The sequence below is a fragment of the Lithobates pipiens genome, unplaced genomic scaffold, assembly GCF_037356315.1.
Source record: "Lithobates pipiens isolate NorthernLeopardFrog02 unplaced genomic scaffold, aLitPip1_a1.2 Scaffold_19, whole genome shotgun sequence".
NCBI classification, from domain to species: domain Eukaryota; kingdom Metazoa; phylum Chordata; class Amphibia; order Anura; family Ranidae; genus Lithobates; species Lithobates pipiens.
This window is the reverse complement of record NW_027507764.1, coordinates 278,291,245-278,315,484: the sequence shown is the minus strand read 5'-3', so window position 1 is coordinate 278,315,484 and position 24,240 is coordinate 278,291,245. Positions and strand designations below refer to the sequence as shown.

Here is a 24,240-nt window from a genome sequence, read left to right as displayed (position 1 = left end):
AAAGTGCCCACCTGTCCCCACTGCCATCTGTCCCCACTGCCACCTGTCAGTGGCGCCTGTCCCCAGTGCCACGCGTTATCAGTGCCATGTGTCTGTGCCATCTGTTATCAGTGTCACATGTCATCAATGCCAGGTATCAGTGCCATCTGTCTTCAGTGCCACGTATTAGTGGCATCTGTCATCATTGCCACGTATCGGGGCCATCTGTCATCAGTGCCACGTCATTGTCACGTGTCATTGTCCTGGTGCTCCAGGGCCTTCAAAAGTGTAATAGGTAGTCGACAAGTTAGATGTGTAATTTATGCTCCTTGAACATGTGATGGTGCTCCCTCCATGTTGGGCCTCTCTAAGTGGCCAGGCTGTGGAAAAGTCCCACACGTGGTATCGTAATACTCAGGAGTAGCAGAATTTATTTTGGGGCATTATTTGTGGTATACACATGCCAAGTGAGAGAAATAACCATTACAATGACAATTTTGTGGAAAAAAATAAAATAAAAAAATCTTCATTTTACAATGAATTGTGGGGAAAAAATTACAACATCAAAAACCTCACCACGCCTCTTACTAAATACCTTGGAATGTCTACTTTCAAAAAAGGGGTCATTTGTAAATCAGGTGTGATAAATTTTGTATGATTTGCAACACAGCTTGTAGGCTCTATAACTTTCACAAAGACCAAATAATATCCACTAATTTGGGTTATTTTTACCAAAGATATGTAGCAGTATAAATTGTGGCCAAAATTTATGAAGAAAAATTAATAATTTGCTAAATTTTATCACAGAAACAAAGAAAAATGCGTTTAAAAAAAAAAATCGGTCTTTTTTAATTTATAGCACAAAAAATAAAAAACCCAGAGGTGATCAAATACCACCAAAAGAAAGCTCTATTTGTGGGGAAAAAAAAGGACAAAAAATAAATTTGGGTACAGTATTGCATGACTGAGTAATAATCATTCAAAGTGTGAGAGCACCGAAAGCTGAAAATTGGTCTAGGCAGGAGAGGGGTTTAAGTGGTCAAGTGGTTAATATATGTATGTTTCACTTATAATTGGATTCTAGCACTACTATTTTTATCAAATTTTCGCTAGAGGTTTAACCACTTTCAGACCGGACCATTTTGCTGGTCAATGACCAGAGGTCTTTTTACAATTTGGCACTGCGCTGCTTTAACTGGTAATTGCGCGGTCATGCAATGTTGTACCCAAACAAAATTTGCGTCCTTTTTTTCCCACAAATAGAGCTTTCTTTTAAAGGTATTTGACTGACTCTGCGATTTTTATTTTTTGCGATATAAACGTAAAAAGACCGCAAATTTTGAAAAAAAATGATATTTTCTACTTTTTTTTATTAGAAAAATCCAATAAACTCAATTTTAGTCATACATTTAGGCCAAAATGTATTCAGCCACATGTCTTTGGTAAAAAAAAGTCAATAACTGTATATTTATTGGTTTGCGCAAAAGTTGTCACATCTACAAACTAAGGTACGTTTTCTGGAATTTATGCAGCTTTTAGTTTGACTGCCTATCTAATTTCTTGAGGTGCTAAAATGGCAGGGCAGTACAAAACCCCCCCAAATGACCCCATTTTGGAAAGTAGACACCCTAGGGAAATTGATAAGAGGCATGTTGAGCCCATTGAATATTTTATTTTTTTGCCTCAAGCGATTGAATAATGAATTTTTTTTTTTAACACAAAGTTGTCACTAAATGATATATTGCTCACACATGCCATGGTTATATGTGGAATTGTACCCCAAAATACATTCTGCTGCTTCTCCTGAGTACGGGGATACCACATGTGGTCGACTTTTTGGAAGCCTAACCGCGTACGGGGCCCCGAAAACCAAGCACCGCTTTCAGGATTTCTAAGGGCATACATTTGTAATTTCACTCCTCACTACCTATCACAGTTTTGAAGGCCATAAAATGCCAAGATGGCACAAAACACCCACAAAGGACCCCATTTTAGAAAGTAGACACCCCAAGCTATTTGCTGAGAGGCATGTTGAGTCCATGGAATATTTTACATTTTGCCACAAGTTGCGGGAAAATTACAAACTTTTATTTATTTTTAATTTCTTTTCACAAAGTTGTCACTAAATGTATTGCTCACACATGCCATGGGCATATGTGAAATGACACCCCAAAATAAATTCTGCTGCTTCTCCTGAGTACGGGGATACCACATGTGTGGGACTTTTTGGGAGCTTAGCCGCGTACGGGGCCCTGAAAACCAAGCACCGCCTTCAGGATTTCTAAGGGTGTAAATTTTTGATTTCACTCTTCACTACCTATCGCAGTTTTGAAGGCCATAAAATGCCAAGATGGCACAAACCCCCCCCCCCCCCCCCCCAAATGACCCCATTTTGGAAAGTAGACACCCCTAAATTTACACTAGTGAGACTCACAGGTAAAAAAAAGCACCTAGGCTGTCAGCGACTGTATCAAAACGCTACAAAAAAAATGTTAGAGATCGCAGGGATCAGGCCTGACTCTGCGAATGCTGCAGTTATGTGTGTTGTGTTTTGTAAGTGACATTGATCGATCGATACTGCACTTGAGTGGGCTGGGCTGGGCTTGGCGGAGGGGCTAAACGCAGGTGCTAGCAGGTATCTGGGCTGATCCCGCTAACAATGCGTTTTGGGAAACCTAAACTGCTGACGACGCTTATATTGATCTGATCAGATACTATATTACTAAGGGAGGTGTATGCTTTGCGCGTGGGTGTTAGCGGTACTGGCACTAACCTGACGCTGCTTGGGGCGACGCAGACCCTATCTGACCCTCAAACTTATATCACCCGCCGGGTGATCAGGGGGTTAAACCTTTATTAGGTAATAAATGGCGGGTGCCCTGAAAACTATAAAAAAATAACTAACCAACCAGCATCACCTGTAACAGTTATATGGTGATCACTGGTGAAAGGGTTAACTAGGGGGCAATCAGGGGGCTTTATGCGGTAGTATATGGGGGTCCCTGGCGCTATAAAAAGCTGCGGCGAACCTAAATACCTACCTGCCTAACTAGCGTCACCTGTGACACTAATACAGCGATCAGAAAAACGATCGCATATTAGGCTGGGTTCACACTGGAGCGAATCAGGAACGCCACGAATCCGCGGCGGGTTCCCGCATCACACTGCCCTATGCGAACTGCTGGGAGTGTCAGTGAAATGTTAATGACACCCCCAGATCAGTTCGCATATCGCAGTGCGATCTGCAAACTCGGACAGGAATCGGATCACATGGTGTGAACACCCATGCGATCCGATTCTGCTGCGGACCAAAAAAAGGGTCCCGTGCGAGTTTGCGGCGGGTGCGATGCGAATTCAGCCATACTATCTGTATGGCTGAACTCGCATCGCACAGAGATCGGATGTGATTTGCACTGCAGTTCGGTGCGAATCACATCCGTTCTCATAAACCGCTGCAATGTGAACCCAGCCTTAGTGACACTGGCGACGGGGGGTGATCATGGGGTTAAACCTTTATTGGGGGGGTTAGGGGGGTACCCTAGAACTAAAGGGGGCTAACCCTAACTGCCCTAACAGTTATTACAGTCACAAATGACACAAATGCAATAAAAAAAAATGCAATTGGTGTCACTGTGACTGGGGGTGCAGGGATGATTGGGGGGGTGATCGGGGGGTGAAGGGGGGGTGAGAGTGTGCCTGGCATGTTCTACTGTGTAGTGTAGTGTTGGTGCAACTCACCGATCCTCTCTCCTCGGTGCCGGAACGAAAAATACCGACACGGAGGAGAGATTACATCACTTCCTCTGCCTGTGTTTACATTACAGGAGAGGAAGTGATGTAACGCTGCACTTCCATTCGTCAGGAGCGGTCGCGAGGGGGTGGCCATGAATGAATGTCCGCCCCCTCATCCCGGATCGCTCCTGAACGGATTCTGACCGCCGCTGGCACCTGGGGGGCCCGATCAGGCCCCCCCACCCGCGGGAAGGCAGGGACGTACAGGTACGCCCATATGCCTGCCCGTGCCATTCGGCAACTGGTTAAATATTTTTCACACAATCACGTTATTTAAAGTGGCAGCTACATTGTTGGGTATATTTTTTCTAGAGGCACAGTGGGGGACTTCAAGCGTGGGCATAGGGTATTTGACCATCAGTTTGGAAATTCTTATGAATTGCTTAGGACGGGGGTGGTCACCATACCTTCATCAGCTGAACTACGGAACTTTAAAGAAAATAGGCACTAGTGGCATACACTTGTGAAGGGGAAGCCCAATGTGGCTATCCCTATATAGAGTCCACTTTAGGTGTTTGAAGCCCATAAAGCTCCAACAGTCTTAAGGCTAGAGCTGGTGAATATCACAGTAACCGGCCGTCCGTGCCTCCCAAGATGGCGAGACTGTCTCTCTGTCTTGGGAGACACGGATGACGGGTTAACGTTCCCTAGTTTTCAAAAAGCCCTCAGGCAAACGCTGCGCTATAACCAAGGTGGGATATATAATATAAGCAGCCAGCACCAAAAAAGTCCAGTACCTAGTACTTCTTACACAAATATAAAAACAAAATAGATGCAGCGCTAATAACACATAATTGAAATACATGATAAATTAATTTGTGAATAATGATTACAGTTAATTAACCACAAAAGAAAAAGAAAAAAATGTGATCAAAAAAATAACGAATGCAGAGTCCCATTAGAATCAATAGTGAAAAATTGTATATAAAGTGTCCACGCAAGTGAGTAATAGTGATCTCCGTGATCTATCTTCAAACAGCATGCAATATGCGTCCTCTTCATCACAAATAATTGAATAGATTGCCTGCTTACCAGAGGGCGATGATTGCCAAAAGAACAGTCTCGCCTAGCATTTGGGAAATGGGTCTTGCGCAACCCTTTAGATGTTCATAGAGCCTCCGTATGTAATACTCAATACCGGGAAACAAAAGAGACTTCCATAGTGTGATACCGTAAAATCAATAAGTTTTTAATAAAGATAAAGTTTGCACTCACAAATTAGTAGTCATCAAATGGCTGAAAATATATCCAAGTGTGTAACTCTCCAATGCGGTCTCGCCAAAACAATCGCTCTACTTCATTGTTCCTGTATCCATCCACCGTCTTGCGGCTAGCGTGGTGACGTCACTGTCAAGGCCCAACCCTAAGCGTTGCGTCAGCAAACGACCGTCATCTGGGGATTGGCCAATTGATGACTACTAATTTGTGAGTGCAAACTTTATCTTTATTAAAAAGTATTGATTTTATGGTATCACACTATGGAAGTAGTTTGTTTCCCAGTATTGAGTGTTGCATACGGAGGCTCTATGAACAGCTAAAGGGTTGCCGGAGACCTATTTCCCAAACGCTAGGTGGGACTGTTATTTTGGCAGTCATCACCCTCTGGTAAGCAGGCACGCTATACGTTATTTGTGGTGAAGAGTACGCACATTGCATGCTGTTTGAAGATAGATCACGGAGATCATTATTACTCACTTATTGCATGGACACTTTATATACAATTTTTCACTATTAATTCTAATGGGACTCTGCATCCGTTTTCTTTCTTCTTCTTTCTTTTTTTTTTTTGATCAAATTTTTTTTCTTTTTCTTCTTTATTTTTTTTTATTTATTTTTTCCTTTTGTGGTTAATTAACTGTATTCAAGTCCATAGTGATCCTGCGCAAACAAACTAGTGTATATAAAAAATATATAATAGAGCAATCATAAAGTGACAAGTGCTAATAAAAAAAAACAGATTGTAAACACTAATAGTAGTCCAAAATAATGAGGAAAGTATGCACCATTTCATAAATCCATATACGTGAGTCTCTCAGTAGCATAAACCACACAGGGGGCACTGAAACTTATTCCCATAAGCAAAGAAAAACATTGAAGTGAACCAAAGTCTGGGCTCTCAGAACTCCCACCTCCCACTCCTTGGTTATAACCACATCAAGTAAAAGAAAATCTTCAGTTCGTCCTATTATTCACCACCAGGGGGTCTTCCACTGTTGTACTCTGCAGCTCGATAATGTGGGCACATGGGTTAAACCACCAGGGGGCCATCCATCCCTGCAGCAGATGTATTATACTCCAAGCAGCTACCTCAGCAAAGATATGTCACTCAACAGAGAATAGAGGGAGGGGGGAAAAAAGGCTCCAATAGTGTATTATTTAAAAGCACAAACTTTGGATTTATTAATAGTAACAATTAAACCCTCACATTTGATAAAAACAATAACCGCTCAAAAGAAATATGAATGCTTGGCGTCTTCCGCCAGTCTTGCGTCACTTCCGGTATTGCATTTGGATCATGGCCACTCCCTACGCACTACGTCAATCATGTGACTTCATCAGGGGGCAGTGATTGGCTAATCTAGTACTCCTTAAATACAATGCGACTGGAAGTACCAGCGCGGCCATCTTATTTGTGGTTTATTAGATAAATGTAATGAAAACCGGAAGTATAAATTCGGCCATTTTGGTTGTGGTAATTTATGTCTAATTCCACAATGATTTGTGTCTAGTAAACAGATGGGCATAAAATTCATACCAATATTTACTCATCATTACATTTATCTAATGAACCACAACAAAGATGGCTGCGCTGGTACTTCCGGTCGCATTGTATTTAAGGAGTACTAGATTAGCCAATCACGATCCCCTGATGAAGTCACGTGATTGACGTAACGTGTAGGGAGTGGCCGTGATCCGAACGCAATACCGAAAGTGACGTAAGACTGGCGGAAGACACCAAGCAGTCATTTTTCTTTTGAGCTGTTATTGTTTTTATCAAATGTGAGGGTTTAATTGTTACTATTAATAAATCCAAAGTTTGTGCTTTTAAATACTACACTATTGTAGCCTTTTTCCCCCTCCCTCTATTCTCTGTTGAGTGACATATCTTTGCGGAGGTAGCTGCTTGGAGTTTAAAGAGGAAGTAAACCCTGATGGGTTTACTTCCTCTTTTTTTCCCTGCAAAGGTAAAGCATAATGGACTACTATGCATCGCATAGTAGCTCATTATGTGTCACTTACCTGACACAGGAGCCAGCGAAGTCGCCGCTGATCCCTGTAGTCCGCCGCATCCATCTTGCTGGTGGCGTCTGGCAGCTCCGGCGCACGGGAGTCACGTCTCGCAGCTCCGCCGCTGCCATTCGGCGAAGCCGCGATGACGTCACTCCCGCGCATGCGCACGGGATTCGACAAATTAGGCAAATCCATTCTTGGACTTGCCGCATTTAGTGCGCCTGCGCGCCGCTGTCTACGGCGCATGCGCCGTAGACAGCGGTGCCCATTTTCGGGCAAATATCTCCTAAACCATATAGGTTTAGGAGATATTGCTTGGACCTACAGGTAAGCCTTAATCTAGGCTTACCTGTAGGTCAAAGTGGTTTGAAGGGGTTTACTTACTCTTTAATACATCTGCTTCTGGGATAGATGGCCCCCTGGTGGTCTAACCCATGTGCCCACATTATCGAGCTGCAGAGTACAACAGTGGATTTTGGTGGATAATAGGACAAACTGAAGAATTTTTTTTACTTGATGTGGTTTTAACTAAGGAGTAGAGGTGAGAATTCTGAGAGCCCAGACTTTGGTTCACTTCAATGTTTTTCTTTGCTTATGGGAATAAGTTTCAGTGCCCTCCGTGTGGTTTATGCTACTGAGAGACTCGCGTATATGGATTTATGAAATGGTGCATACGTTCCTCATTATTTTGGACTACTATTAGTGTTTACAATCCATTTTTTTTTATTAGCACTTGTCACTTTGAGTGCTTTTTTATATACACTCGTTTGTTTGAGCAGGATCACTATGGACTTGAATTTTTATTTAGTATTATGTGAATACTAATAGTCCTTCCGCTCATCGGAACCCTCCCCCCCTCCGGTGCCACAATGAGCACCTTTCAGGGGGGGGGGGTGCAGTTACCTGGATAATCCAGGTAACTGCACCCACTTCCGGGATAGCTCTCTGCGGGAAGGGGCGTAACTTACGCCCCTTCCCGCAAGTGCCCCACTGCCTGCTGGGAAACACACAGATCCCAGAGGCAGCGGGGAGCGTCCTTATTGCGCAGCGCGATTCGCGCATGCGCAGAAGGGAACCGGGAAATGAAGCCGAAAGGCTCCATTTCCTGATTCCCATACCCAAGATGGCGGCGGCAGGACCCGACAGGCGACCTAGAGATCGACTTCGGGTGCCGACATCGCGGGCGCGCTGGACAGGTAAGTGTCACTATTTTGAAAGTCAGCAGCTGCAGTATTTGTAGCTGCTGGCTTTTAAAAAAAAAAAAAAAACGCGGAGTCCCGGTGGACTCCCGCTTTAACTGTATTCATTATTCACAAATTAATTTATCACTTATTTCAATTATGTGTTTTTATTAGCGCTGCATCTATTTTGATTTTATATTATAAACTTCCCTAGTTCGACTGATGAGGGTATGGTGACCACCCCCATCCTAAGCAATTTATAAGGATACCTAGAGCTATATATTGCTTAAGGCATGAGCAGCTGCTGATTGGTGGATGATTCAGCCAGACCTGCCTGCATATATTGTGCACCACTGCAACCTCCTGAAGAAGCACTTAAGGGTGCACAACATGTTTTCTTCACTAAGCCTCTACCACCAAGCAGCTTTTCCTCTACTAAAATCCCCTCAATTGAAACAGTTTGATCAATTTTTCTTATTGTGGAAATAGTCGGTTGTGTTAGGTGGTGTGAGCGTTGTTTAGACCAAACCATGTTTTGTTTTTAACATGCCATGCCAACATTTTTAATCATAAAAATAAAAAACTTTTTTTTTGTTTCAGTGCTATGGGTGTGCCTCTAAAGTCCATATCTTCTTCTCTTGAATACATTTTCAATCTAAATAACAACCAGTATGGCTAATTAAAAATCAGACACTAACAGTGCTATGAATGTTTATCCTCCACATAAACGTCTCTTGGACCTCACTAGTAGGTCAATAAAATAATTGAATACAAATCTGTATATGCAACAGGTAATTGAGATAAGTGAAACACTTCTGGTCACACTATAGAAACAGTTCCACTAATCGCATGTATATAACAGTCCGTAATGCAGAAGTAGGAGAGGTAGAGGTGTCAACATAAAAGTTCAATCCACCGTAGAGACATATTCAACAGCAAGGGCTTACTGCCCTACACCGTCAGTTTCCACCTTGTGCAATCCCCCATGGGTGGCTGCTTACCAGAACGGAACTGCAATCAGGCTTTATTGTGGAAGACATTAAATTGCTCTGCTCCCTCAGACCTCTTACTCCTCTGAAAGGGATTAGGATCTCCTCAGTAGGCACAAGCATGTAAGGATACACGTGAAATCGAATATAGTGTTATACCCTTTATTGCACAGTCACATTCCCCACATACAAATTGCGCTTACAATGAGAACCGATAAATTCAGCATATAGGCATGTCAACACTGCGCAGCGTCTGTCTCACCCGTGACCGGCATTTCCTCTGCTCGATCAGCTGGATGAGTCCCGGGAGGCACTCGCTGTGTCTGACCGTAAACGTTGCATGGCCAAATCTAGTTTGGACGCTGGCACACTTATTTACCTTATGAAAGCCTGGCACACTGGATCATCAGACCAGGATATTCAAGTTTGCTATGTCTAAGTTCCTCCTTCACTCATTTTTATACTCTGTATTATGTGGGTCTTAAAGATGACTTGCTTTCTTCCAGTGAGGACCCATATATTAAGTATCTGTTTGCTTTCAACATCCACCAATGTTAATTTCAACTCATTTTGGATAGAATTTGATGTGAACTTTTTGTACCCCTTTGTCTCAAAGTAGAATAAAAAATGGTATAATATGAAAGTTCTCCTAACTGGGTTTTATATGGCCTTAAGTATTTGTAAAGTAGCTTCCATGGTGGTAGGTTCTAAGCATTTATGATTTTCTTTTTATTTACAGTTATTAGAGATATTCACAGTTACTGAGATGTGTGTAAGCCATTATTGGATCAATGTATGACTGCCACGGTCCACAGTTGCTAGTATGCTATGAGTAATGTGACCTCTTGTTCTATATAAGGGAACATCCATCGGCAGATACCACTATGGTAGGCCTGCCTGGTTCCTAGTTTATACTTCTGTATGACACTTTTCTGGCAGATATTATTTAAAATGGCTGCTGTGTCTTAAAGCATGTATAAAACCTAAGAATGAGCGCTGATACTATAAGGACACCTCCGTGTGGGTACTGGAGAGTATATCTACCAGTATCGATGGCACCATTTACCAATGATACAAAGTCCTAGGACACTACTATCTTTATAAATGATATAGGTTCTGGGATTAAAATTACCGTTTCAGTCTATGCAGTGGAATAACGGCCATTACAGGATGTCTCCAACTTACTAGCCGACCTCCATGCAATGTTTAATTGGGCAACTATGTGGCAAATGATGTTTAATGTTGCTAAAGGTAAAGTTATGCACTTGAGGGCTAAGAATATGCATGCATCATACATACTAGGGGGAGAACACCAGGGGGAATCCATAGTGGAGAAGAAACTGGGGGTTTTAGTAGATCATAAGTTTAATAAGAGCATGCAATGCCAAGCTGCGGTTTCCAAAGCAAGCAAAGTCCTTTCTTGTATTAAGAGATGTATTGATTACAGAGAGTGATATTTTGCCCCTGTACAAATCATTAGTTAGACCTCATCTGAAATATGCAGTTCAGTTTTGTGCATCGGTTCTCAAAAAGGATATCGGGGAACTGCTGACATTGCAGAGAAGGGCAACCAAACTGATGAGAAGCACAGAGGAACTTACGTGGGGAAATGATCAACATGTACAATTACATGTACAAATACACAAGGGATTCATATAGTGAACTTGATGTTGAGTTATCCACTTTCTGGTCATCACAGATGCACGCCGTCTGACGGCGAATGCGTGTGACGTGAGAAGCGTCTGACATGAGTTGTCAGAAGCGCCGGATCCTGATCTCCGATTCTCCCCCCGATTTCATCTCCTCTGGCCCCTATTAGCCCTTGTTTCTGATCCGGAGCGGATCTTACCTGTCTGCCTTGTTTCCTTGGAGCCCTGGTGTCCTGTGGCTTGTGGGTCAATGTTGCTGCCCCAGACCCAGTCCGTGACATCCGGCATCCATCTTTGCGCCTCACAGCAGCTGTTTCTACCAGCTGGAATGTAAAGTCAGCGATGGCAGCCAGCCCACAGGCTCCCTCTGTTGCATTAATAGAGGATTCCCCCTCAGGTGCAGTTATCCTGGCAGCAATAAGGGATTGCAAATATTCCCTGGTAGAAGAAATAGGCTCTGTGGCTGCAGATATCAGCTTGATCTGACAATTTCAGATCCAGGATATCAGAGGGGGAAAACAAGGTTTCTATGCTGGAGGATATGACTCATTCACATTCCAGAGAGTTTTGGTCCTTACTGCAAGATCGTGCCATTGATGCAGAAAATCGCGTGAGACGTAACAATATTCATGTTTTGGGTTTGCATGAAAGGGCTAAGAGATCCAAGCCAATGGAGTTTACTGAAAATCTTTTGATTACCTTGTTGGGTTCAGTTAATGTGCCGCCTGCCTTTTGCGATGGAGCGGGCATATAGGATACCCCCAAACCGGAGGCCCCTCCTAGACCCTTTCTTCTTTGGCTATTAAACTAAAGCGCCCAGGACGTGCACTAGCACCTGCAATGGCTAAATCGGATATCTCCACATATGGTACTACTGCAAGAAACACATCTTATGGGCAGTAAACTGTTGACACTTTAGAAACCTTGGGTTTACAAGACCTTTCATACCTCTTACTCTACATTCTTTAGAGGGATCTCAATTTTGGCAAATCTTTGTCTTGTACAATAGAACATGTCTACTCTGACCCCCCCCCCGGAAGATATGTTTTTGCTGTGGGGCCGGAGATATACAGTTATTAATGTGTATATTCCTCCCCCTTTCTCTGGAGCCCTTTTATATAGTTTGCTGGAGAAGTTTACCCCCTACTGCCCAGCTTAATTCTTATTTATGGGAAATTTTAATGCCATACTTGATCCTACTTTAGATAGGCCGACTCCCCCCAAACATTTCTCAGTGGACCTTTCTGCTTGGGCTCAGGTGGCAGGTTTTTTAGAGGTTTGGCGGTGGAAGAATCCATTAATCAGATCCTATGCATGTTTTTCAACCTCATACAAGACTACCTCTTGTATAGATCTGGCTTTCGCTAACCCTGCTATTCTATCCCATATAATAGATGCTAAGTATCTGCCAAGTGGGTTATCTGATCATGCCCAATTGTTAATTACATTATGTCTTTCCCCATTCAAGGAATGCGGCCCAATGGAGACTGGGAACCTATTGGGTGTCGCATCCTGATGTGATATATAAAATTCTGCCTGTTCTTACAGAATACTAGGAGTTTAATGAGGGATCTTCTACTCCTGCAAACGTATGGTACGTCTTTAAGGCATACACTTGAGGACAATGTATATCTACTAAGGCTGTCAACAGGGCCCAGTGGGTGTAGACTGGTGCCTTGCAGGCCTCTGTGTAAAAGCAAATAGCTCAATATGCAATTGATCCATTGATTCATTTTAATGGTCTATTACATGCAAAACAAGCTTTGTCTTCATATAACAGAGGCCACGAGGATGGATGTTTATTTTTTATTTATTTTTTTTTCAAATAATTTTTATTAAGAAATAGAAAATACAGAGGCTCATATAAAGGTACATTCAGTACTGAAAAGATCCAGATCAAGCCCTGGAGAAACCGTGAGATACAGAAACGTGCAATAACAGTAACAACCGTAATAATCAAGGGTGGTATAGACCAGACTGGATAGATCAATGAATGTTTTGAAACCCGAACAGAGTAGGTGTTATAGACCGGCTCCAAGAGGATCAAATGCCTAATTATACCTTATATAATATGGTCTAGAAAGTAATTAAAAAGGTGAAAGGGTGGGGGAAGAAAAAAAGGGGGGGGGGAGGAATGGGGGAGGAGGTAGCGGACGTGGGAAGTAAATAAATGGAATTCTATTGCGACGTAATGGGTTCATTAGTACTGATCACATAAAAACAAACAAAATCCTGGAGAGCAAGGCATCAGGGTGAGCGAATATATGCAGCGAGTCATATGATAGTATCAGAAGTGGAACGATCTGTTGTAGGTAAAGGAAAATTGATCCAGTGCACGTTGATCCGGTGTCGACATGGTTAAGGAGATGAACAATTTCCACTTGGTGAGGAAGGCCGCCTTTTGTTTGGCATGGGAAAAGTCTGTCATGAACCTTTCTTTGTATAATAGGGAGAGAAGATCCTTGTGAAGTTGGGAGACTGGAGGGACAGATGGAGGCATAGCTGAACCCACTCCACTGAAGCTCGCGGCGAGTGAGTCCCTGGGAGGGGACTGGATCCTGAGGTAGCAGACCATGGCAATAGTATGGGGTCCCAATATCCGAAGATTAGGAGCAGAGGTTCCTTAGGTAGTTTCAGTAATGTGACATCAAAAATTAAAGCCAAGACCTGGTCCCAGAAGGTGGAAATTATCGGGCAAGACCAAAAGCGATGAGAGAGGGGCGGTTTCGGTTGATGACAATGAGGGCAGGATGCACCGACTCGCTCAGACTTGGAAGAGAGGAAAGGGATGTAGGCCCTGTGGGCAATCTTAAGCTGAGTTTCCCTCCAGATTTCATTAGGTGTCAGGCGCATTACCTTGCGAAGTCCAACCAGAATTTTATGAACAATGTCGGGGGTCCGGGAAGGCAGAGGACCAATTTGCAATGGAGGTTGAGGATGCGGGAGGTGTTGCTCGTTGCAGGAGGGGTTTGTAAACATCGGAGATTTTGAAGCAATTGTTCAGTATCAGCTGATCTAAGAAACTTGATTGAAATCGACGGGAATCGTCCTTGCAGGCTTGGGTAATAAAGCTGATGCACTGTTGGTAGTGAAGAAAGTGTGAAGTTGGAATTGAAAATGAGTCCATCACCTTCCAAAAGGGTAAGGGCTTGCCAGTATTCGGGTCACATAGGGAGGAGAATAGGGAGAGGCCCCGTGCAGACCAGTCTGAAAAGGCTTTACAGTGAAGACCTGGAAGGAAGCAGGGGTTTCTCTGAATAGGCAGATGAATGGATAAATAAGGTGGAAGTTTGGCCAGTTTCCTAGACTCTCTCCATGCTATCGCTGTGTCTCTGAGGACAAGGTTGTGTTGGTGTGGGGGGGGGGGACAGATTTCCAACGGCAGTGTAAGAGGGCAGACAAAGAAAACTGGTGGGCCATAGCGGATTCCAATTCAAAGTTAGAGTACCTAGAAGAATGGGTGATCCAATCTAGACTAGTTCTAAGTAGACAAGCTAAATTATACAATCGAATATTAGGTAAACCAATACCCTCATTGCCCCTGGGAAGGTGCAGTTTTTTGTAGGCAATATGTGGTCTTTTGCCGACCCATAGGAATTTGGAAATAGCGGAGTTTAATGAAGTAATATCTTTGTGTTTGAGCAAGAGTGGAAGAGTTTGCTCCGAAAGGGGCAGATCCATCCAGTTGGTCAATTCCTGAGATATCTTGGTCAAAAGGGGGGGATAATTCAATTGATACAATGAAGATGGCAATTTACCAATTCTAATACCCAGGTAGGTAATGTAGGAGGGGGCTATAGTGAATGAGTCCCTAGCCCAAGAAGGGGTAGAGTGAGAGCCAATCGGTAAAATCTCGCTTTTCGAGTAATTAATGCGGAGCCCTGAGCACAACCTGAACTCGTCGAAGATAGTTTTAATGGTGGGTATGTCCGCCAAAGGGTTTGACGTGAAAATAAGGACATCGTCTGCGCATAGGGACTGTGCGGAGTTCCTTATCGCCTATTTTTATACCATGCAGGGGTGCTATATGGGATAGGTATCTAGAGAGAGGTTCTAGAGCGATGTTAAAGAGGAGGGGAGATAAAGGGCATCCCTGTCTGGTACCTTTGTGTAAGGGAAAACTAGGTGATAGAAGGCCTGCTGCAACCAGGCTAGCGGAGGGGGAAGCGTACATCGAGTTGATGAGATGACTAAAGGGGCCTGAGAATCCTGATTTGGAGAGAGCCAAGGAGAGCCAGTCAAAACTAACGTTATCGAAGGCCTTCTCCGCGTCTAAGGTAATGATAGCATAGGAACCAGAGGGGTCTTGTTGGGCTGATTCGAGAGCCAGTAGAACTTTACGGATGTTTAAGGTGGCTGTTCGACCTTTGACAAATCCTGATTGGGCTGGGTGGATCAGGTGTGGGATAATGGTGGCTAATCTCGAGGCAACGATCTTCGAGAGGATTTTCACATCTAGGTTGAGTAGGGAAATAGGCCTGTATGACCCAGGCTGTAACGGGTCTTTACCTTTTTTAGAGAGGAGTTTAATGATTGCTTGGTTCCCGGATGGAAGATAAGGGCCCCCCCACCCAGATATTGGAGTAAACTAAGTGAAGCGTGGGCGCCGTGATGTGGATGAGGTTCTTGTAAAAATCACTAGTAAAACTGTCGGGACCAGGCGCCTTGTGTGAGTGTAGGTGACGAATGGTAGATTCTATTTCAGGGAGAGTGATGGGGGAATTGAGATAATCTAATTGTTCCGTCGATAGAGTGGGAAGTGTCAGTTTGTCCAAAAAGGATCAAGCCTTTTCCTGCACGATGTGGTCTGAGGTGTAAAGGTCCGTGTAGTATCGCAACATAGTCTCATTTATGGCTTGGGGGGTGGAATGTGTGCGCCCCGTGTGATCGCAGAGGGAGGTAATATGGGTAGGGCGATGGCCACCGTTACACAATCTGGAAAGGAGTTTCCCGGCTTTATTGCCATACCTGTGTAGGGTAGCATCCAAGTGGGCCTTTTTTCGTGAGTTCGAGAGTGTTAGCCCAGGTATCAAAAGCAGACTTGGCTGATACCCATTCATCATGGTGTACAGACGAGCTGGAAGACGAGAGCTGCCGCTGGGCAGCATGTAGTCTGGCACTAGCCGATTGGTAGTGTTTGAGTGCATTGCGTTTAAAGAATGTGGCATAGCAAATAATGCGTCCCCTTAGGTATGCTTTCTCGGCATCCCAAACTAAGTTAGGGTCCATCGTATGGAGGGCATTTGTAGAGGAGTACTCTGCCCAGGCCTTTTCCATGTACATAATGAAATCCGAATTATTAACAAGGAAGGCTGGGAAGCGCCATATATTGGGGTGGGGAGGGAGATCCAATCTGTCTAAGGAGATCCCTACCGGAGCATGGTCTGAAATTGCTATATCGTGAATTTCAGAGTCCGAAACCATGTGTATGATGTCGTTCGAGCCAAAGAAGTGGTCAAGTCTGGCCAGGGACCTGTGGGGGTTCGAGTAAAATGTGAAGTCCCTGTCTACAGGGTGGGAGAGACGCCACAGGTCTGTCATATGTAGGGAGTCCATGGTGGAGGCGAATAAAGTAGGGTCCGGTGTATTAGCGCTTGGAGAATGATTTTTTGGGGAGGACCTACCTATCTATCGATTGGTGCATAACGTCGTTAAAGTCACCCCCAACTAAGTGAGGCAAGTGAGTGAATTTGAGTAACCAGGTCGAGAGCTCGCTATAAAATTGTTTAGTGGGGTTTTTAGGGGCATATATGTTGGAGATACAGAGTTCTGTAGTTCCTATCCGCACCTTCGCTGTGAAGAAGCGCCCCTTACCATCTGAGAGGGTGTAGAGAACTGTGCAGGGCAGACTCTTATGAATCAGAAGTAGCACACCGGCCTTCCGTCCCACAGATTCAGCTCCGTGCACTGTTCCCACCCACAATTTTTGCATGCGCGGAAAATCGTGGGCTTGTAGGTGGGTCTCCTGAAGCAGGGCAATATCTGCCTTGAGTCGTTTAAGGTGTCGAAGGATCTTCACTTTTTTTTGGGGAGAGCGAAGACCCTTGACATTCCAGGAGACTACTCTAAGAGTGGGGGAGGCTGAGGATTAAGGCAGCAAGATATTTGGCATGAAAGGGTATGGAGGGAGAGGCGGCCCAAGCTTATCTCGATGGAGATGCGATGTAAGGGACCTCGTCCAGGGATCCTGAATGGAAAAAGGGGTGAACCCAATTAAGCAGGAGGGGAGGGAGAGGGATGGGCATGAGGAAGGGGGGCAGGGGGAGAAGATGGTAAACAAGGAAGAAAAACCAAACAAATAAACAAACGCATGCACTTCTCTTTTTTCCGCATGAGTTCACTGTGTAGGGGGGAGCGCCTTGAGCAGAGCCCCATGGGGGAGAGATTTAATAGCGGACTATCCCAGGGGCGCCTGGAAGGTACGCCGGATGAAAAGCAAGTGTCGCGGTGCGACGGCCAAATGGCGTGTGGGGTTTCCATACACAGTGGAGTCATGCTAAGACCTGTCAAAATACTAGAGGCAAATGTAAGGCAAGACATGGCATTAAGAGAAATAAACAACAGCACAGAGCATAATGAAAAAAAGAAAGGAAATACATAGTAGTAGATGGTAACCTGAAAACTTGTCCGTGGATTCGGGTAAACGGCTAGAAGTGGGGCGTAGGCCGAGGCCTACTGAGTCAGGAGTCCCAGATCCTCCACGTCGCCAAGGAGTAGCTCCCAGTATCAGGAGGTAACGGTCTTGTGACCTGAGTGGAGTGAGGAAACATGAAACACATTAAAATGACAGCAGAAGAGACTTCAGCGCGGAAAGTGGCGGTGGTCCGGGCCCGAGGCTCGGAAGCGTTTGGTGGAGTCCTTCCTGGGGCTCCTCTGGTCCAAAGATCGGATGGTGGAAGCCGCTTTGGAGGGCGTGACCGGAGACGGATTCGATCGAAGAGATCGCAGGAATGCTTCTGCTTCAGAGGGGTCCTGGAATGAGAGTTCCCCTTTGGGGGATTTAAGACAAAGAACAGCAGGGAAATGCCAAGGAGAATTTAATTTGCAGTTTAAATAGTTCCGAGCAGATCGGTTGGAAAGCTTTGCGTTTTTTGGATACTTCAATAGAATAATCCGCAAATATTAGAATCTTGACACCATCTATCTGTAGGGATGGAGATTGCCGGAAAGCTTGAAGAATGACGGCTTTATCAGCATAGTTTAAATATTTGGCAATGATGGGGCGAGGGGTCTTGCGGTCCGCAATGAATGAGCCCACGCCGTGGGCCCGTTCCACCGTGAAGGGTCCCGTGAGTCCCATGGCTTCAGGTACGCGTTTGGCACAAAAGTTGTTAAGGTTGGCGGTGGGGAGCGACTCAGGGACCCCAACGAAACGCAGATTGGACCGTCTGGATCTGTTCTCCAAGTCATCTAACTTTTGGAGAACATATTGAATCGTTTTCTCCTGAGATTGTTCTGTGGCTTGGGATTGATATAGATCATCTTCCACCTCAGAGACGCGGTGTTCTAGTTCATTCAGCCTAGTAGCATGCTCTGTTAGTTGGGCCTTAATTTGCTTCATCCCAGCATGTATAGCTTTCTCCACTGATGTTGTAATCATGGGGGACAGCAAGGCTGCCACTGCTTGAGCAATGCGGTTGGTGTGGCCATCATCCCCTTGGGATGGCTGTGGAGCTTCCCCAGTCAGGGTGTGAGTGGGCCCTGTAGAGTGCCCACATAGTTGGGATGGTCCAGTGAGAGCTGGGGATTCCTGGGATGCGACCCCGCTTACCTCCATTGCCGCATCTGAAATTTCAGCTGGAGAGGCCTGTGGAGCTGGCGTGGAGTAGGCCGAAGCCGGGGGCTCGATTTGCGGCTGCTCCAAAGGTGCCGCCGCGGCCACGGCCGCGTACGAGCGGACGCCCGTTTTTTCAACAAAGCGATCCATGTCAGCGGGGATCGTTGGGGGACGACCGGAGCAGGAGATAGGGCTCTGGGGCCGCTAAGGCTGGCGTTTTATGCCGATTCGTGGGGCTCTGGAGCGGGAGCTAGGCAGAGGCACAGCTAGCTCATGCGGCGCCGGAACCGGAAGTGTGGATGTTTATAAAAATAAACAGCAGCCCTTTGAAGCTGGGGGACCGGAATGGTAATTTTTTGGCGATGATGGCTCAACATGAGTTTTCTACTACCTTGATTTCTGAAATAAGTACCTCTTCGGGGGATACGGTTTGTTCACAATCTAATATTTTAGAGGCCTTCCGTTAGTACTACTATTTTTTGCCCAATGATATGGCGGTTTGGTTGGATCTGGTAGCGCTTGCCTAGTTGTCTGACATGGAGAGAGAGACTTTAGTAAGTTCTATAATTCAGAGGAGGTTCTCCAAATTATTGGTTCCCTCACCGCTACCAGAATCGGATAGTCTCCCTATAGAATTTTATAGGGCTCATGGAGACCTTGCTCCATTTTTTGCTTCTCTCTACTCTTCTCCATTGTCTGAAGAGAGGGGTGCTGCCGGGTTCAATGAGCCATGCTCATATAGTTCTAAATCACAAACTATAAAAAGATTCATCCTCTTGCACATCATATAGACCTATTGCTCTTCTGAATACAGATCTCAAGCTATTGTCAAAACTCATTGCCCGACTATTGCTTTCCATTTAACCCACAATTGATTTTGACCAGACGGGGTTTATAGCAGGGAGGTCCACAGATGAGAATTGTATGTATGTTTTATACTAACATCCATGCTTTGCATCTTAATATGGTTACCAGGGTTGTAGCCTCCTTGGACCTAGAGAAGGCCTTTGACACTGTTGAGTGGCCTTTTCTGTGGGAGGTACTTAGTAGGATGGGTTTTCCATTGGTATTCATTAAATGGATACAGGTTTTATATAGATATTCTAAAGCTGTAGTAAGACTGGGGGGACGGTTTTCATCCTCTTTTTCTTTATATAGGGGTACTCAGCAGGGCTGCCCTCTATCTTCGACCCTCTTTGCCATTGCGATGGAGCTGGTGGCGGAGGCTCTTCTCATCTCTCCGAATATCAAGGGGCTGTGAGTTTTTTGGCTGGAGGAGAGGGTAGCCCTATATGCGGCTCACCTCCTATTATTTCTTAATGATGCTGGACCTTCCTTACAATTCCTTGACTTTGACCCCAGTCTTGAGGGACATGCGGCCGAAGCTGAAGGCATTGTAATCTTTACCGTTATCCTTATTTGGACGTATTATATTTTTGAAAATGAAAATTGTTCCAAAATTTACATACTTATTTAGACACTCTCCTCAGTGGATCCCTAGATCATTTTTTGTAAGACTGAATTCCCCTTTTTTTATTTTTTTATTTATGGGGCCCAAAAAAACATATAAATTGACAATTTTGGGAAAAAAAAATCGAAGGGTTAAAGGTGCGCTATGGACCCTAGATATATAAAAAAATACACAGGACGCAAAATTTCAAAATACAGTGGAGTGTAAGGTGAGTAAAATTATACCCACAAAATACCAAAATAAGTAAATAAACAAATAGATGAATAAATAAATAGTACCCTAGTGGTAAGAACAGGGGCTGCCACTACCTTTGTAATCTCCCTAAAAGGGTGAATGGTATAGATGTATATCAAAGGGGGTAGTCACGGCGCACACCTACTACTATTTTGCGCAAATTGCAAATATGTGTAACAAATATTTGTGCAAAAAATGTGGAAAAAATATGTATATCAACAAACTATGAAAATGAAAAATAAATACTGATGATAAAAACTGATAATACAATATATACGTAACGCTGACAAATGGAAAATAACAAAAATATGTACGTGATAACCCACAAAAAATTATTCCATGCTTGATACAATATTTAAATAAAGTGCTTAATATTCCTAAAAGTGTATGGTGCAAAATATTAATATAAGGTGCTTAATAGAAAGTGCATGGTGCTCTAAAAATTATAAAAACCAAAAAATTATTAAGTTATCGAGGTATGATCATACTCTTCATGCGATTATAAAATCGCTAAGTGGAGACATGCAGAAAATTATATTAAAAGTCCAGCATCAGGATACCATGAGCAGAAAAAAAAGGTTTCGTTAAACCAGTGGATAAAAACAAATGAATAAATGAATAAAATGAAAAATCAAAATCAAAAAAATGACAGTCATGAAAGTCTTCTTAAACGAAAGTGACAATGTGCTTCAGAATTCCTGGATAACAACTGGTGCGTTTGTAGTGTAAAGGCAGTAATCCGCACTCACCAGCTCCCCATCCCCCTTATGGGGTTAACGTGCCTTCACAGTGTGAGCCCCTGTGTCGCTATGTATGGCTGGTCCGGTTTAGGTATCCAGGGAGTTCCTCACAAAAAGTAAAGTGGGGCAGACATAGTGTGATCCAGTATAAAATTTTTTTTATTATTAAATTGTTTAAAAAGAGCTACTCACATAATACAGGATAAGGACTGGCATTTCAATTCAACAGATATAAGTATCTGTTTCTATTCACCGCCGCCGCCGCTATGCACGAGTGGATACACCTGAGGCCACGCCCTACGCGTTTCGTCATCGGACGTCGTCTGGAGCGGCCATCTTGGTGCTCCACTTACTTTATATAGGGTGTACTGCTAGTACGGCGCATGCCCGAATGTGTAAGCGCCATTTTACTTGCTGGAAAAAAGGTAAAAGAACGAGCCAATGCAATGCTGTCTCTGGGGCTTGCGGAAGCTGCCCAATATGTTAGAGTGTGAGAGGCTCTAAGCAACGAATGAATGCTGCGGGGCAGGAAGCTCTTTTTAAACAATTTAATAATAAAAAACTTTTATACTGAATCACACTATGTCTGCCCCACTTTACTTTTTGTGAGGAACTCCCTGGATACCTAAACCGGACCCAGCCATACATAGCGACACAGGGGCTCACACTGTGAAGGCACGTTAACCCCATAAGGGGATGGGGAGCTGGTGAGTGCGGATTACTGCCTTTACACTACAAACGCACCGGTTGTTATCCAGGAATTCTGAAGCACATTGTCACTTTCATTTAAGAAGACTTTCATGACTGTTTTTTTTTTTTTTTTTTCATTTTTGATTTTTTTTTTGATTTTTCTTTTTTGATTTTATTCATTTATTCATTTGTTTTTATCCACTGGTTTAACGAAACCTTTTTTTTCTGCTCATGGTATCCTGATGCTAGACTTTTAATATAATTTTCTGCATGTCTCCACTTAGCGATTCTATAATCGCATGAAGAGTGTGATCATACCTCGATAACTTAATAATTTTTTGGGGTTTTGCATTTTTGGTTTTTATAATTTTTAGAGCACCATACACTTTCTATTAAGCACCTTATACTAATATTTTGCACCATACACTTTTAGGAATATTAAGCACTTTATTTAAATATTGTATCAGGCATGGAATAATTTTTTGTGGGTTATCACGTACATATTTTTGTTATTTTCCATTTGTCAGCTTTACGTATATATTGTATTATCAGTTTTTATCATCAGTATTTATTTTTTATTTTCATAGTTTGTTGATATACATATTTTTTCCAAATTTTTTGCACAAATATTTGTTACACATATTTGCAATTTGCGCAAAATAGTAGTAGGTGTGCGCCGTGACTACCCCCTTTGATATACAAATTGACAACTTTGCCCCCCTGTAATCAGGACGGTCTAGCATTTCCAGCAGTATATAAATATTTTTTAGCTATTCGGCTGGTGACAGCTGCGTTGTGGTTATGTCCAGATCTATCTAATCCTTCCACTTGGTTGGAAGCAGTGGTGGTGGAATCTATAGACGCTCTTAAGTTTCTTTTAGTTAGAGGCCCTCAAGCCCCCTATCATTTGACCCCCTCAATGCTTACTATTATTCACGCATGGGTCGCTGGCCTTAGATGTTAGCATTTTTCTAGAGCAGAAGTTTATCCAAATACCCCCCTATGGTTGAATGCTACTCTAGTTTTATAAGTTAACTAAACCTATTGTGTGGACCAAGTATAATATTAAGTTGATTTCTCAGGCTGTAATTAAGCAGAAATTATCCTTTTTTTTTCATGTATACAGGATTGTGGGGGGGGGGGGGGGGGCTGAGTGTGTACATGTGAGGTGGCCGGTGTGCAGATTCTGTGGGCAGGCCCTGGGGAATGTTGGTGGTTGGGGGGGGGGGGAGACAGGTCTAAAACTGTGTAAGGGGCCCAAAAATTTCTGATGGCTGCCCTGTCCACATCACAAGTGTGAAAAAATGGCAGGTGAAATTTCTCATTTGTAAGTGTCTGTCTGGATCTAGTGGAATAGGCGCTCCTTCCTGTATCCTGTACAGTTCTTCAAGTAATGAAGTTTACTGATAAGTTGGACATCCTATTACTACTTCCTCTTCCCATTTTATGTTTTCTTGATATCAGCAGTATAAGGTATTATAATTTGTTAGTGTATTTTTTCTATCTTTTTATGTGCAGTAAGAGTACATTTACTTACAGAATGTTCTAAGTAAGATCTTTTACAGACATTTAAAATGGATATAATTTATTGCTCAATTCACTTTCAACTAAGTTCTCCTTAATTACACCACTTGAATCGTTTTAGGTGCAAGATGCTGGTAATGTAATCGCAAACAATGTTGCTCTTGTCCAACTTGCCAACCCTCCAATAGAACATGTGGTCCTTGGTGAAAATCCTGAGATACCAGGGGAACAGGCAGATGAGGATGAAGAAGATAATGAAGAAGATGATGCAGTAATGGAGGATGCAGCTGATGGAAATAATGGGGCACAAGGTATTTACGAACTTGAAGAAAACTTGTAGCAGGATGCTCTTTAATACACAGTATGCAGAATTTACAGTGTGTGTGTGTATGTGTGTATATATATATATATATATGTAGCACTGACCACCGAAGGAGCAGCTTGTTTTATTTGGGCTTGCAGTTACCTCACCTGCTCGCTTCTCCGTCTTAGGGGTCCTGTTGAAAAATAGCCCAAAGAATGTTAAATCCGACACTTAGTCCTTTTTCACTTATTTATTTGGGATAAGCACAAAGTCTTTCAATAGAGGGTCAAAGGGTTAAAAGGAGTTCAGGCACCTGGTAATTGCGGGTTAGAGGTATTGGTCAGATCCAGAGGACAAACCGCTCCACAGACTGAATCCAGCAACCACTGTATAGGCCCCTCTCACTTGACCTACCAGCCGGTGAGATGCTCAACAAAGTCTCTGCCACAGACTTGTCAATTAAACTAAAGCATTCTTAAGAGATTTAAAGAACTGCCATACATACCAGACCCCTATCCGAGCACGCAGCCCGGCCGCCCAGGAAAGGGGGTGGGGACGAGCGAGCGCCCCCCCCTCCCTCCTGAGCCGTACCAGGCCGCGTGCCCTCAACATGGGGGGTGCCTTGGGGATGTGAACAAAAGTAAAAAAAAAAAAAAAAACACACAAGGGTTAAAATAGT

The 24,240-nt window shown here is 43.7% G+C and overlaps 1 protein-coding gene across 6 annotated transcripts in view; it reads left to right on the top strand.

The window, feature by feature from the left end:
- Positions 1 to 24,240, top strand: part of MARCHF6 (membrane associated ring-CH-type finger 6) — a 1,566,402-nt gene that overhangs the window by 291,228 nt on the left and 1,250,934 nt on the right. For all 6 annotated transcript variants that reach the window (XM_077491957.1, XM_077491954.1, XM_077491953.1 and 3 more), the window contains one exon: positions 23,379 to 23,568. In XM_077491957.1, the coding sequence (XP_077348083.1) occupies positions 23,379 to 23,568 (190 nt within the window). The remainder of the gene's footprint in view (positions 1 to 23,378; positions 23,569 to 24,240) is intronic.